The sequence below is a fragment of the Felis catus genome, chromosome C2, assembly GCF_018350175.1.
Source record: "Felis catus isolate Fca126 chromosome C2, F.catus_Fca126_mat1.0, whole genome shotgun sequence".
Classification (NCBI taxonomy): domain Eukaryota; kingdom Metazoa; phylum Chordata; class Mammalia; order Carnivora; family Felidae; genus Felis; species Felis catus.
The window spans coordinates 149,228,317-149,244,105 of NC_058376.1; the positions used below are offsets into that span (position 1 = coordinate 149,228,317).

The following is a 15,789-nucleotide window of genomic DNA, read 5'->3' on the forward strand; positions in this document are numbered from 1 at the left end:
TTACCTTAGCTATCTGAGCAGTCAGCACAGAGCCCAACGAGGGGCTTGAACTCATGAATCATGAGACGATGACCTGGGCTGAAGTTGGGTGCTTTACTGACTGAGCCACCCAGGCGTCCCCCTGGTAGCACATCTCCTGGCCCCTCGAATCTCTTTGTAGTTTTGCTCATAGCAATGACTATAGCTGTATTTATGTAATGTATGTAAGCACGGTTTTTCCCCATTAGTGTTACTCCTGGAAGGTAGGGGCCCTTTCCCTCTCGTGCCCTTCCTCAGCACATGCGATGGGTACTTGGTAGGTCTCTCAAGCAGAGGAATGCATGAGCTCTGGCTGGAGAAGAAAGGTACCCAGTGTTGGGGCGCCAGTCTGCTTCTTGTCCTCTTATAACAGTCTGTGTCTGCTGCCTTTGTCACTGATTGTCTTTCCCATTTCTCACCCAGTTCTCCTGGTCATCTCTTGGTCCCAGAGATTCCCTTATACCTTCCCACTCAGGAATGCCTCCTTGGCTTAGGGATTGGTTATTGGGTGGAGTGGACCTGACTTAGGAAATGTATTGATCGGATAAAAACGATCACTAGAATTAGGGTTATAGGGAATCGCTCTCTCTGTTAACCAGAGTGGGAACCAGAGAAGCCCGTAGAGTTAGATCGAGTAAGACGGAGACTATGAGAGAGATAACTGGAGTAAACATAATTACTAATGGGCTGAGATGAAGGGGGTAAAAAGGGAAGAATCCTATAGCATGGTGGTTTTCACTGGGGTTGGCGGGGAGCTTTTCAAGCAACACTGACAACTTCCTCCACTTTATACACTCCTTGCCCCTATTGTGATATATCATAAGATCTCTTTAGGAATCAGATGAGAATGTGTGTAGTTTAGAAAAGCTCCCAAGGTAATTTTGATAGGACGTTAAAAAAAAACAACAACATTCAAAAGGCAAACTAGAAATCGTTTTTAAAGTTTTTATTCCATGGTGATTCTGTCCAAGTTTGTCATAGAGGTATGGCCTCCACTTTTGACTTAGTCTATTTCTTAGAAATTGCTTTCATGATGCAGACTGTCAAGAATTCTGGAGGTAACACAGTGTTCTTTTTGAAGCATGTTTTGAAGTGAATTTTGGACTGGAAGTGTTTTTTTCCCAGTCTTGAAATGTAGTCTCAAGCACTATTTTAATAAGTAAGTATTTCAGAACCAGATCACTGAAGATCAGAGTTGAGATTTGATTTTTTTTGATTCAGAAAATACAAGCACTAATGTGCTACTGAGCCTCCATGAAGCTCTCAACTGTGTTTGATATCCAGAAGTGGAGGGTTAAAGGTTATTTTCTGCATGAGCTTTTTAAAATGGAAAGTCTGTTAGGCTTCTGAGCCGCATTCTGAAGATGAGACATTCTCGTTGCCCTCATATTGGTTTGAATACATTTAGAAGTAGACTGGACAAATCTTTTACCAAGAAATATCCTCATTATGATCAGGTGGGGATTTTGTACTGATAGAAAGTCAGTTTTGCTGTGAGAGCTGCTCTAACGGTTTTTAAAATGCCAGTGACACTTAGTCTTTTGTGTCTTGAAGTCTCTGTTGGGAGAACCCTTAATCTTGCTCCAAAGTTCTGATGGTAGCATGACCTTTAGAGACTCCATTTAAAATGCTCTTTTGGGGCACCTGGGTGGCTCAGTTGGTTACCTGTCCCAACTCTTGATTTTGGCTCAGGTCATGATCTCACAGTTTGTGAGACGGAGCCCCATGTCGCTGTCCACGCTGACAACATGGAACCTGCTCAGGTTGTCTCTGTCTCTGTCTCTGTCTCTCTCTGTCTCTCAATAAATAAACTTCAAAAATGTTTTTTTTTTTTTAAGTCTTGGATTAAATAATGAAATAATTCTGTTTTGATTTTATATACAGCAATCTTCTTACATACCTTATAAATGAGTTTTATTTTAGGTTTATTTATTTTGAGACAGAGTGCATGCATGCACCTGCACAAGCAGGGGAGGGGCAGAGAGAGATAGAGAGAGGGAGAGAGGGAGAGAGGGAATTTCAAGAAGGTTCTGCACTATGAGTGTGTAGCCCGACATGGGGCTGGATCTCATGACCACCTTGAGATCATGACCTGAGCTGAAATCAAGAGTTAGATGCTTAACCCACTAAGCCACCCAGGAGCCCTTAAATGAGTCTTAAAAACTTTCATGTTCTGGAATCAGAGCTAGCTTTGTTTTTAGTGAATTTATTTTTTGTAGTCCTGTTTTCAGATATTAGTGTCTACTTTTCTACTGAAACATACACGATTTGGGCTTTAGACTTCAAGAACTGTACTTTAATGGTTTCCAAACCATCGTGTCTAACTTAGCCATCTGTAACTCCCATGGAAGGACGAGGAGAGAATGAAATACAATTTGAAAGGTGGCCAAAGTAGAGATTGATCTTTTTTCTGGGTATTTCATTCTGCTATGGCTATCTGTAAATGATTACAGATCCTTGGTATATGCTTGAAATAGAGTCAGTGATTATTGTTTTGTAGCTTTATTGAAATGTCATCGACATAACACTGTGTAAGCTTAAGATGTATCACGTGTTGATTTGATACACATATATATTGCAAAATGTTTACCGCCATAGTGTTAACTAACCCCTGCATCACATCACAGGATTCCCATTTCTTTTTTGTGGTGAGGACATTTATGATTTATTCTCTTAACAACTTTCACATATATACAACAATATTATTAACTGTAATCACCATGATGTACATTAGATTCCCAGAACTTACTCATGAAAGTGGAAGTTTGTACTTGTTGACCAACATTTTCCCATCTTCTGTTCCCCTAGGCCCCTGGTAGCCACCATTTTCCTGAGATTTTCAAGAAGTCAAAAATATTTTTGAAGTCTTTATCTTTTCCCTTTGCTTTTCTTTTTGCTTTTCTTTTGACATATTTGTAACCATTCATCTCATATTTGATCTTTTCATTGATCAAGGTTATATAGATCTGTTTAACATATAAATCAGAAAGAAGGAGGTTATAGGACATTAATTACAATGAATGCTTTTGTAAAACTGTTTCTGGCTTAAGTTTATTTCTCTTTGGAGTCACCCATATATGCCCAGAATATGACCATCCTTTTTGCTTAAAAACTTTTGAGGTCTTCCCATTGATTGCTTATGGCACAGAATTCGTAAGTCCTGTTTTGGTAGAGCATCTCTGGCTCCATCCTGCTTTTCTAGATGAATCATCACATTTTCCCCTTTCCTACTGATTGCTTTTCCTTCTTCACCTGAAGTATGTTATCAAAGCATCAACTTCCCCTTCTTCAAACATGCTCTGCTTCTCTGTGTCTCCATGTGAACACGTGTTCTCTTCTCTCTGGCTAGAATTTATTTTTAAGTTAATATTTAAGAATTCCAGTATACATATAGTTCACATATGCTGTTGTATTAGTTTCAGGTGTACAATGTAGTGACTCAACTACATATTATTACTCAGTGCTCATTATGGTAAGTGTGTTCTTTAATCCCCATTCCTCCACCCCCTTCCCCTCTGGCAGCCATCAGTGTGTTCTCTATAGTTAAGAATCTGTTTCTTGGTTGTCTCTCTTTCCTTTTTTTTTTTTTTTCCCCTTTGCTGATTTGTTTCTTAAATTCTGCATATGAGTGACATCATATGGTATTTGTCTTTCTTTAACTGGCTTATTTTAGTTAGGATTATACTCTCTAGCTGCATCCATGTCATTGCAAATGGCAAGATTTCATTCTTTTTTTGTGACCGAATAATATTCCTCTGTGTGTGTGTGTGTGTGTGTGTGTGTGTGTGTGTGTGTGTGTATACCAAATCTTTTTCCATCCATCAGTCAGTGGACACTTGGGCTGCTTCCATATCTTGCCTGTTGTAAATAATGCTACAGTCAACATAGGGGGGCATGTATCCCTTTGAATTAGTGTTTTTGTATTCTTTGGGTAAATACCCAATAGTGTGATTACTAGATCATAAAGTAGTTCTATTTTTAGCTTTCTGAGGCACCTTCGTACAGTTTTCCCACAGTGGCTGCACCAATTTGCATTCCCACCAACTTTGCAAGAGGGTTCCTTTTTTCTCCACGTCCTTGCCAACTCCTGTTTTTTCTTATATCTTTGATTTTAGCCATTCTGACATGGGTGAGGTGATACCTCATTGTGGTTTTGATCTGCATTTCCCTGATGAGGAGTGAAGTTGAGCATCTTACGTGTCTGTTGGCAATCTGGATGTCTCCTTTAGAGATAGATCTGTTCGTGTCTTCTGACCATTTTTTAGTTTGTTTTTTTTTTTTGGTGTTGAGCTGTATAAGTTTTTTATATGTTTTGGATACTAACCCTTAATCAGAGAGGTCATTGGCAAGTATCTTTTCCCATTCTGTAGGTTGTCTTTTTGTTTTGTTGATTGTTTCCTTTGCTGTGCAGAAACTTCATATTTCGATGTAGTCCCGACAGTTTATTTTTCCTTTTGTTTCCTTTGCCTCAGGAGACATATCTAGAAAAATGTTGCTATGTCTGATACCCGAGAAATTACTGCCTGTGTTTTCTTCAAGGGTTTTTATAGTTTTAGGTCTCACAGTTAGGTCCTGGCTAGAATTTGCTTACTTTTCCACCTGGTCCACTTCCCCCCTACCCTTCAAAAACTGGCTCGAGATCATCTTCCTACGTAGCCATTGTCGACTGCTTTACCTTCTTTTCCAAACGAATTCAGTGAGCTCACTTCTGTTATGGTGCTCATTAAATTCTATTACTTTATAAATATGTCTCATCTCTAATAGTTCATGAGTGAGTTAGGAAAAGCTCAGATGTCTGATTATCTTGGTTTGAATTCCAGCTTTGCCTCTGACCAGCTATATGCCTTTGGGCAAGTAACTTAAATATTCTATGCCTTAGTTCCATTGTCTATAAAATAGGTAAACAATAATACCTTTCTTATGTTATTGGGAGAATTAAATGTGATAGTATTCAGATAGTCTGAGATAATCATTTTTCACATGCTAGACAGTAAATGTTAGATATTTATTTTTATGGGTATTTTTTCCACCCCTTAGTTTAGTGTCTGCAAAAAGAAGGCACTTGATGTTTTTTATTACTTCAAGGGAAGTTTTTCTATATCAACTTGCAAGTTAGTTTGTCATTGCAGTTAACCCTTTATAATTTGCGTGCTTATCATAAGAGTCTCTGTTATCTTATAACGGCTTTAGTTTTTATGGGTGTCTGGATTACTGTTTCATGTTTAAATATGCTGAGATTTTCTGACTTTGTTATCCCAAAATAAGTAGTAAAGGAGCAGGGTAAGCAGCCTCTGCTCCTTGGTACAGAAGCGTGTTATCGTCCCGAGGCCTGGTTAATGCACTTGGAGTTGTCTGACCGATCTGTTCTCTTGTCTTTGCAGGCCTTGTGTAGAATCACTCGCCATTCTCCCACTGCCTTCCAGAGTGTTATTGAGAAGGTGGGACTGAACGCAGTAATAAACTCCCTGGCCTCAGCCATCTGCAAAGTTCAGCAGTACATGTTGACCTTATTCACTTCAATGTTGTCTTGTGGGATTCATCTTCAGAGGTTAATCCAAGAAAAGGTTTGACTTAGACTTCACCTATTACCGTACTTTACGAATTGTTGTCGAACCGTTACGATTGCAGGAGAAAACAAGTAATATCATCTCTGTAGAATTTATTTTTCATCTCAGGGGACCTTTTTGAACTTTGCCAAACCTCTGTATCACAGGCCATTTATCTGAAGATATTGTAAGAGTCTTTTAGTGATTAAAGTAGAAATCCAGTAAATGGCTCTGCCTGCGTATCCCATTTTCGTAATGGAAAGTTAGAAAATTTATGAGTCTTTCTTCTATGCTAATATTTTTTATGCCTCCTTCTCCTCAGCCCCCGTCTCTTTCCCCATGTGCTTTGCTTTCTGTGGGGAGAGTCCCTTTATGTTCTCTGCTTAGTTGGACTTGCCTAATACTCGGCTAATACAAAGCACCTGGACAGCTCTTTGTCTCCTGTTTTAACTTAGTTTCCTTCTAATCCTTTGAGATTCCTTTATTTTATATACAGTAGAGTTTTTAAATATTCAGTTCCGATCACAAAACCGCAGGGCTCTCAAGAAGTCTCTTCTGTAGCCTTCCTCAGTGTGTCTTCTCCTGGTGCCTGCTACAGAGTGATCCGCGAACCAGAAGCCTGGGTATCAGCTGGGAGGGGGTTGGATACGCAGCCCCTCGGGCCCCATCTCGGGCCTGCTGAATCCGAATCTACATTTTAATGAGATCTCTAGGTGGTTTGTTTGAACTTTATGATTTGAGAAGCCCTGTCCTAGAAAGTTAGTGTTGAGTGAGGTGTTACCAGGTAGAAAAAGTGGACCGTGGTGGTATATACGTGCTTGGAAAGCTTGGAGTCAAAGCAAAAGATCTTTTTATAATCGTACAGCCTTTCCCAGGGTTTTATATGCTCATGTGTATCATGAATCTTCACAGGGGGAATGTAGTGTGTGGCGTTCTTGAAACTTACTGCACTAATCATCCTTTTTTAGAGGGGAGATACTGGTCATATTGGAGTTTTGAGAACACAGTAAGGGTAATGGCACTAACAAGTATAGAGTGGAACCACTTAGATATACTCTTTGCCTTGGTTCTTCTGTGTTAAGGTCTGTACGTTAAATTCTGGTTTTTGTAATGTAAGTGGAAATGTCAGTAAATAAGAATCATTGATTGACGTCGTAAACTTGATCTGTCAAAGTCAGGATGGAGAGTAAACTCCCTCTTACCTTTACTCTGATCACTCTCCTTCAGATTCTGCTAAGGAGCTGGAGCCTCAGAGACACATATTCTTTTCTAACAGTCTGTGTATCTAATTTTTGCTATTAAATTTTCCAAGTCATTAAGTATTGTTACATTATTAGGAAAAGCACCGCTTGAGTAGTTTTACTGTGTAAACTGTGATAAGAGAGGCCGAGAGTTTTAGCAATTGGGTTTTTTTTCCCCACCTTGAGCACAGGCATGGATTGATTTCATTTCAAGTACGATATTTCACAAAGGTAATAAAATAGTATGCATTGACGAATATGATTTTTATAATTGTTTTTATGACACAACTAATATTCCACATATTCTAACAAAATGAATGGTTGAACAATGAAATGTATTGAATGATAAGTAATCTTTTGACTTTCGTTAGCATTGGTACTGAAAAAATTTATTGTGGTGGAAATCGCATGATACGGAATTTACCCTCTTTACCATCTTTAAGTTCACAGTTAGTAGTGGTGAGTATATTCACTCTAGAACATTTTCATCTTGGAAAACTGAAACTCCGCCCGTTAAACATTTAGGTTGTTGTGTTTGAAGACTCTGGATTTTGTTTAAATCTGTGGGAGCGGGCCTCCTCTGACGTGGAACTGGCAGAGGAAGGAGGGCTGTGTCTCGTGCCTGCCGTATTGGGGTGGAAATCCAGGTTCTCCGGTGGAATTCTGTTGCACCCTAAGGGCATGGAGGGCCCCTCCTTACTGCTGGGCTGTGGGAGTCCACACTTTCCACTAGGCCTCCCCTGATGGCCCCCTGGCGGGAGTGGGGAGTGCTCCTCAGGCCTGTCTCCCCTGGCACTGTAGGTGGGGGGTGTGAGTCCCATTCCTGGTGGCAGGTGCCAAAGGTACAGGCTTCCCCCTCCCTTCTCTGATGCCGTCTTGGCAGGGGGAGGGAAGGGCACCTCCTTACTGCTACTGATGGGTGGAGGCCCAGGCTCCCCACGTGATCTGTACTGACGCCAGGGTTGGGGCGAATGGCTGCTGTTACTGCCAGGTTGGGATGTTATCGCCAGCTCTCTACTTGCTCTCTTCTGGAATTGCCCTAGCGGGGAGCGTGTTGGCTCTGTGCGGGGTTGGAGTCCAGGCCCCTCACTTTGCTGATAGGGGTGGGGCCGTGGTTTCCCATGGTGTTTGGCTGGAGTGGAGTAGCTGTTGTTTGAAAGTTTTAGATCTTTCTGGGCTGCCCCTTTCTTGGTCCTTTGGCTTGAGAGAGCTGGCCTTTCTTGTGTCTTGTGCCTGTTGGTGTTTCTAGGCTCCTGGATTACCTAGCACCCAATCTGGGATATCTGAGGCAAAGAGAAAACCCAGTGAACTCATTGCCATGTTGATCCTCAGGACCTGTCTTCTCTCTCTTTCAGAGTCACCTCACATTTGTTTTATATACAATGTCCAGGATTTTTAGTTGTCCTTAGTGTGGAGAATAGGAAAAAGTGCATCTTCTCTCTCTTGACCTTTCATTCTTAAAATGGTTCTATGGCAGGTCAGTAATATGCAGTGAATTCTCATTTAAAATATAACACTCTTTTTTTATTAATTGAAAAGAATTACCATTTATTGAACATTTACCACGGGTCACTTAGTGACTTGCAGTCCTGGGGTGTTTGCGGAGGAAACTGAGCATGCTGGGTAATTTTGTCAGGTTCATAGAGGGCATAAGTGCCAGAGCTAATGCTCATGCCAGACAAACAAGGACGTGGAGCAATTTTGGATAGTGGTGATGCTCTTAAGAACATAGGGTGTCTGCAATAGGCAGTGTGCAGGGAGTGGAGCCAGATCTCATTACCTGGGGGGGGGGGGGGCAGGGAGGGAGTCAGGGAAGGCCTCTGAGGAGGTGATGTTCCAGCTGAGCCCTAAATGGCAAGAAGGAGTTTGCCCTGTGAAGTTCTGGGGGAAGAACTTTGTAGTTGAGCTTCCCTGTGAGGTGGGAGGATTTGGAAAGAGAAAGAAGGCCCCCAGACCTAAACCTAGTGAGTTGGTGGGTGGGGGGGAGGGACTGGGGAGAAGGGAGGCCAGTGGGAAGAGGCTGGGACAGGCAGGAGACCTCGCTCATGTAGGGTTGTGATACTAGCCTTCTTCACAGATTTTGACAGAGTGGCCATAGTTGTGTTTTTACTTAAAAGTGCATTAAAGAAATATACATGTGTGTTTCAGGGGCAGATTTACCAACCTTCCTATTGCTAAGTTGAGTTTCTGTCCTGAGCGTTTGCTTGTTGACCGGTTAGAATGAGTGGACGAGGGGGGGACCTGGGAACACATACTGGGTGGGTTCCTTCCGGTTGAACAGAAGGACAACTGCACATGCTCTTTTTGGGGGCCATCGCCTGTATATCATTATCTCTTTAAAGTTGAAAATCAGTCCCCAAAGGCATTCATGCTATTCCTTTAATTGCAAGAAATTACTGTTTAGGGTAGAAAATTTAGAAGAAACTAGAGAATGAAACAAAATCAGCTGTAATTTCATTGCCCAGAGATAATTACTGTTAACAGCCTGGTCGGTCTCTTTAGTCTTTTGTCTGTGTGTCTATGTGTTTTATTTACACATTTATAAAATTATGATCAAAATGTGTAGATTTATCTCGATAGTACGTTGTCATTAAATATTCTCCAAGAACATTAAAAAACATTGTAAAATTTTTCATTTCATGGCTTTCCAACAGTTTAATTCTTTCCCCACTGTTGAACCATTTGCCTGCCTCTCATTGTTGGTTTCCGCTGACGCCGATGTAGTGAACATCCTGTTGTATCCCTCTTTGTGTTCACCGATAATAGATTACCACAGGTATTAGCCACATTTAGAAGGCCCCGCGTAGATAGTGCTAGACTATTCTCTAGAAAGGTAGATGATGACGGTACTAATCACTTACAATTTAACCAGCAGCCAATAGAGCCATGCTATGTTTTTCTTCTAATAAAACGTGGAGTTTGGGATTACTAGCATTCTGCGTGTTTTCATAGTTATTTGCCGTTAGCAATTAACCTGACTCTCCATTTGGATTATGTAACGGTAGCCAAGTTCTCATCGTAAACTGAACTAACCAGATTACGATCCCCTTCGGAATCATGCTCGTGTTCTCAAGTGGGTGTCAGTATGCTGAAGGAATTTGTTCAGTTTCCCTGTCACCAGCATTAGCTACTTTTGTATCATTGTCTTCACACGACCATTATCCAGCACGTAACCAGGATACTTAGAGGTCACATGCAGATTCTTATTTTCTTCTTTTCATAATCTTTTAAATTCGTGGAACCACAGTAGGTTATTTGTGGGTTGTTGAAAGTTGTGGCTCTGTTACTTTGGCCCAGGAATCACGCCAGTTGCAAAATCTGTGTCTTGTGATGTCCTGGTGTCTGGTAGAAGCTGACTGGTTGTGGAATTAAGAAAACATGAACAGAACGAGAACAGAATCTTAAAAGGTATCTGTGTATACCAGTATGGCCGAGTAGATACCCCACAAACCCTCTCACCATAAAAACTTACAAATGCTGGATAGTCCTTACAAAGACAAAACTGAGTTTTTTGGGAATGTGACAGAAACATCCAGAAGCTAACCCTGAAGATGAAACGAAAATCTGAAGGGCTCCTGTGAGTGTGATGGGGCTGTAGCCTGGGTTCTTAGGGGGGGACTGGAGTGTGTGTGTGTCTGTGGTGTGCACAGAGTGTGTGTGTGTGTGTGCGCGCGCGTGCGCTCACAGGGTTTGTGTGTGGGGGTGTTGGGTGAGGGGTGGGGTTGTGTGTGTGTGGGTGTGTATGGGGGTGGGGGTATGCGTGGGTGTGTGTGTGCGTGCATGGGGGTGTATGTATAATTGTGTGTGGGTCTGAGTGTGTGTTCAGCAAGAAGTGTGAAGCCTGAAAACCACTGAGAGAATAATGTAATTGGCCCACATCCGCGTCGTCAATTTTCAGTACATGTGAATGTCGCCTCATCTCTGCTCCCTTCTCACTTGTACTTCATTTATACACACTGCTGCCTCTGAGTTATTTTGAGGCAAAACGCAGACATTGTATTGTCTCTAACTCATCTATATCTGTAGAAGATAAGCAACCTTTTAAAATAGATACATTCCCAGTATCATTTAACACCTACCGATTAATAAGTTTTTAATACAGTCATATATCAGAGATCCCTACACTGGCTCATAAATTATTATTTTTCTAGATTGTTTGAATCGGGATCAGATCAAGGTGTGTGTATCTCCTTTCTATTTCATGTTGATTTGTCTCTCTTAATCCTCTTTAAATCTATAGATTCTCTCGCTCTTTTTTTTTTTTTTTGTATTTATTTTTTTAGTCCTTGAAATGAATCTGTTAAGGACAACAGTCACGGTTCACAGGCCTTTCCACATTTGGATTTTGTTGATTGAATCCAGCAAACAACATAGACAGTGTGGCATCCTTTAAAATGTTGCTCCTGTGTTTCTTGTATAGGCTTAAAGCTTTGATCAGATTTGAATTAGATTTCTTTTTCTTTTGAAGACATTTCATTGGTGGTGGTTTTCATAATGGAAGACACACACTAATGACCCAGCTGTTCCTTTTGTGCTATGAAGAGTGAACAGTGGCTTCAGTTCCAGTCTACTCTACAGATGATATCTGTGTATTTATCTCTCTTTCTCTATTTGTGTAACGTTTGTATTATGTGCTATTTATTTCATAGATACTTGTATCTCTTTATCTCATTTCACCTACCTGCCCCCTACCCTCCAGTGGTCCCGTATTTATCTGTGGGTAAAGGGTTGAGAAAACCCTTTCCTGTTTTGTGTGAGAATTTGACTTTCAGTAAACTTTCTAGCTCTGTGTTTCTGGAAACCTAAGACTAACCTGTCATCTGTGGAGTTGTTACAAGAGAGATTGGTGGCTGTGGGCTACAAGCTTCTAAGCCAAGGTGGCTTCCACGCCCATCCAGGGTGACTCTTTTCTCCCTGCGCCTGGGCCGTGCTGCTGGGGCTGTGGCGAGAGCAACATGGGATGCGGCCTTTCCAGCAAGCCCTGGTCCTGAGCAGACTGGCTGAAAATGTGATGCACGGTCGTCCTTTGCGTCGGTATGTTGCGTTGACTCTAAAATGACCTCTGGTGGACATTGAAATATTCTCTCCCTTCTTGAGACTAAAGGATAGCTAGCAGAAGCCCATTTGTACCGTGTGTGTGTGTGTGTGTGTGTGTGTGTGTGTGTGTGTGTGTTGTAATGTATCTCAGAGATCACTTCATTGTCATTTATGGATAGGCTCTTTGTCCCCCTGCCCCCACCTCACTTTTAAAACAGTGCTTCCTAGTGCATGCGCTGCATTTTATTCAACCGTTCCCCTCTCGGAAGATACTTGGATGTTAGGTCTCTTTTCTTACATCATAAGACTAAAATACGAAAAGGGAAACTTGAACAAATTTTTAAAGAAAATGTAAGTGGCTGTCTTTGCGACCTTGCTATAGGGAAAGTTTTCTTAAGGCTTAGCATCCAGCTTATGAAAAAATATACTACACATAAAAAGGAAAAGACAAGACAAAATGGATGTAGTCTATGCAGAGTTATTTCACAGAAGAAGAAACTAGAAGGGTCCGTAATCTCGGGAAAAGATGCTCACACTGAATGTTGATGAATAGAATGAAGGTTAAAATGAGTCAGTTTCATATACTTCAGGTTGGCAAAAATGTAAGTCTGCCAGTAAGAGTTGTTGGTGAAGATAGGGGCCAGCAGGAACCCTCCTGGGCGAAGTGGTGTAATCACTTGGGAGTGCAATTTCGTACTGTCCAGTGAAGCTGAAGATGTACATAGCACAGCAATAAATCTTTTCATGAGGAGTGTGTCCTTGTACGGTTGTACACAGAAACACGGTTGTTTGTCTCACAGCCTTTTCCAGTGTCCTACGGTGGCAAGAAACCTAAAAGTCAACAAGAGATTGGAAAATTAAATTGTAACATGTCCATAGGGTGGACCAATATACAGTAGGTAAAAACGACCGAACTAGGTTGAAAATGTATTGGTTCTTATAAGAGTCCCATACTCTTAAATACACAGAACAAACTGAGGGTTGCTGGAGGGGAGATTTGTAGGGGGATGGGTTAAATGGGTGACAGACATTAAGGGGGGCACTTGTTGGGACGTGTGCTGGGTGTTGTATAGAAGTCATGAATCACTCTAGTTCTAGTCCTGAGACCAATACTACATTGTATGTTAACTAACTTGAATTTAAATAAACAAATGAAAGAAAGATGTGGATAAATCTCATAAATAAAACTGAAAAAGGTAAGCTGAAAAAGTATATGGACAACACAATAACATGCACAAAGTTTAAACTAGGCAAAAATAGAGGTGCCCGGGTGGCTCAGTCGGTTAAGCGTCTGACTTGGGCTCAGGTCACGATCTCACGGTTTGTGAGTTCGAGTCCCACAGTTGGCTCTGAGCTGACAGCTCAGAGCCTGGAGCCTGTTTCAGATTCTGTGTCTCCGTCTCTCTTTGCTCTTCCCCCACTCACACTCTGTCTGTCTCAAAAATCAATAAACTTAAATATTTTTTAAATAGGCAAAAATAATTATCTGTATTTTTAACGGGTGTATAATTGTCGTCACCAGCAGAGGCTGAGAGTGCTTTTTACCTTTCATAATAGAGGGAGGGCAGCAGCTTCAGCTGTGTCTCTGTAATATGTTGTTTCTTTAAAAAAAAAAAAAAAAAAAGAAAAAAAGAAAAAGGAATTTGGTTTTTTTTTTTTTAAATGCCAAGATTTGGTAAAGTTGAATGGATTGTTAAAATCACTTCACCTTTTCTGTGTCCTTGAAATGTTTCATAATTTGAATAAAAGGATTCATGTTATAGCCCTTAAGTTACAATTTACATTTTTCTTCACTTTTGGAAAGTTTCTGATGATCTCTAGGGAACGTTCAGTAGTTTTCTCCTTGAGACGGTGTGTGTGGTGAACGTGGCCGTGGTGTTAGGTATGCTAGTGTGGCTACCACACGGGTAGTTTTTACTCATATGCAGCGTGGTCTAGAAGGAAGAGCATCGTAAACTCTCCTAGGTATCCATTGATGAATTTGGTTTTTGAGGTGCAGGAATTCTTCAAAAATTCTGGTGTTTACTCACAACATGACTACTAACGAAATATATACATATAGTTTACGTTTATTGAGTTTTGGTTATCGTTTGTGATCCTAAGCTTCCCTCTTTGTTCAGAAATGTACTGGGGGCGCCTGGGTGGCTCAGTCGGTTGAGCGTCTGACTTTGGCGCAAGTCATGATCTCGCGGTTGACAAGTTTGAGCCCCACGTCAGGCTCTGTGCTGACAGCTCAGAGCCTGGAGCCTGCTTCGGATTCTGTGTCTCCCTCTCTCTCTGCCCCTGCCCTGCTCATGCTCTGTCTCTCTCTGTCTCAAAAATAAATAAAAATTAAAAAATATTAAAGAAAAGCAATGTACTGAAGGTTGAAACACTGTAATATGTATTTTTTTTCCTATTCTTCAAGCTTACAGAAAGTCTCAGGATATGTAGGGTTTTAGGAACTCTATCCCTCACGGAAAATAGTATGAGTTATTAAACCAACTACCTTTGAACATATGTCGAAGGGAAATATTCTGGCAGATTGATAATGTGGTACTTTATGATAGACAAAGATGGAATGTGATGAAGGACTTCAGGGGAGCTCGGAAGGAATGTCTTTCATTGGGACAGGCTGTGTTACTAGTTGGAATATTGCTTGCGTTGGATATAAGAAAAAGTGTCTTATCCTTTTTATTCTGTCCTAAAAATCACAAGATTAGTCATCTTCTTTTAAGTTTTGCAGGTCTTCATAGATGACTTTAGGCATACTTACTTAGTTAAGGGGAGAATTCCAAGCTAATTAAAAAAAACATTTCTTTAAAGACGTTTAGTTTTCAAAGATAATATTTGCCATCTAAAAGCCTACCAGATATCCGTCTGCCTTGTGATTCAGAAAGTGTCATCCTGTTAAATTCACATATGAATTGCATGACTTTCAGTGACAACGTTGCAGTCTATAGCATTGGGAAAATTATTCTATGATGGAAAGAGTGCTCTGAGGGGAGAGGTACAGTGTTTGTACACGGAGTATTTAAGGAACTTAACACTGGATCCTGTGGTATATTCATGAGATTGGGGGTTGACCACAGCTTCTGTGTATGCCTTCTTGGCTTTTTGTTTTGGTATTTTGGGCGGTGGTCCATGTTTTGGATTGATGTTCAGGAAGGCTTTGGTGCTTTTATTTAGTGGTATTAAACAGTTCATGAGTTTGCTAGTCATTTTGCACTCGTTCAGAATAGTGCCAACCTGGTTGCAGTGAGTGGATTTTGAGTAGGATACACATAGATGCTTAAGATACTTACTTAAAAATATTTATATGGTTGTCGGTTTGTTCACATATTCCATGTTTGAGATTGCTGCTCTGTAATTGATTTTAGATTATAATATCTTAAGGATTATTCCATATCATCAATATCATAGCCCCTTGCCTATGAATTTTGTTAAAACTGAGAAAGACTCAAGGGTAAACATTATATAATAAGTATGTTCTTGTTGGGGTAGATGTGGGGAGGAAGAATGCTGTTGCTTGCATAGAATTTTTTCGATTTCTCAAACCTCCTTATACAGGTGTCAAGTTATTCCCCAAACACCGGAATAGGAGTTGGTGTGGTGAACTTGGGAAGGACAGCGTGGGGTCCGCAGCTGTTCGGGAGGTTGCGGAGGAAAGGAGAGAGTGAATTCTGACAGTCCCAGAAACTGAGCAATCCAGGAATTTCCAGCAAGGGCTCAATCTCTATCAGAAAATTCCCCACTCAGAGTGGAAAACCTGGCATGTGGTTCTTAGATGAGTCATTGAATGTCGGGGAGGCTTTACAGGTTGTGGTGTGTGGCTGAGTACAGAAAGACTGGGGAGACCAGAGCGGGCAAGAGTAACTGAAGCCCTTCAAGATTTTCAGAAATAGTCAAGGAAAAACTCTCTTGTAGGAGGATAACACTCCACGCTGGCAAACCATTAAATACGGTGC

The 15,789-nt window shown here is 41.0% G+C and overlaps 1 protein-coding gene across 20 annotated transcripts in view; it reads left to right on the plus strand.

The window, feature by feature from the left end:
- The window catches only part of ULK4 (unc-51 like kinase 4), a 577,159-nt gene that overhangs the window by 121,350 nt on the left and 440,020 nt on the right, over positions 1–15,789 (plus strand). For 19 of the 20 annotated variants that reach the window (XM_045037803.1, XM_045037798.1, XM_045037797.1 and 16 more), the window contains one exon: positions 5,400–5,582. The exons of the other annotated variant lie outside the window; for it this stretch is intronic. In XM_045037803.1, the coding sequence (XP_044893738.1) occupies positions 5,400–5,582 (183 nt within the window). The remainder of the gene's footprint in view (positions 1–5,399; positions 5,583–15,789) is intronic. 20 annotated transcript variants of the gene reach the window in all.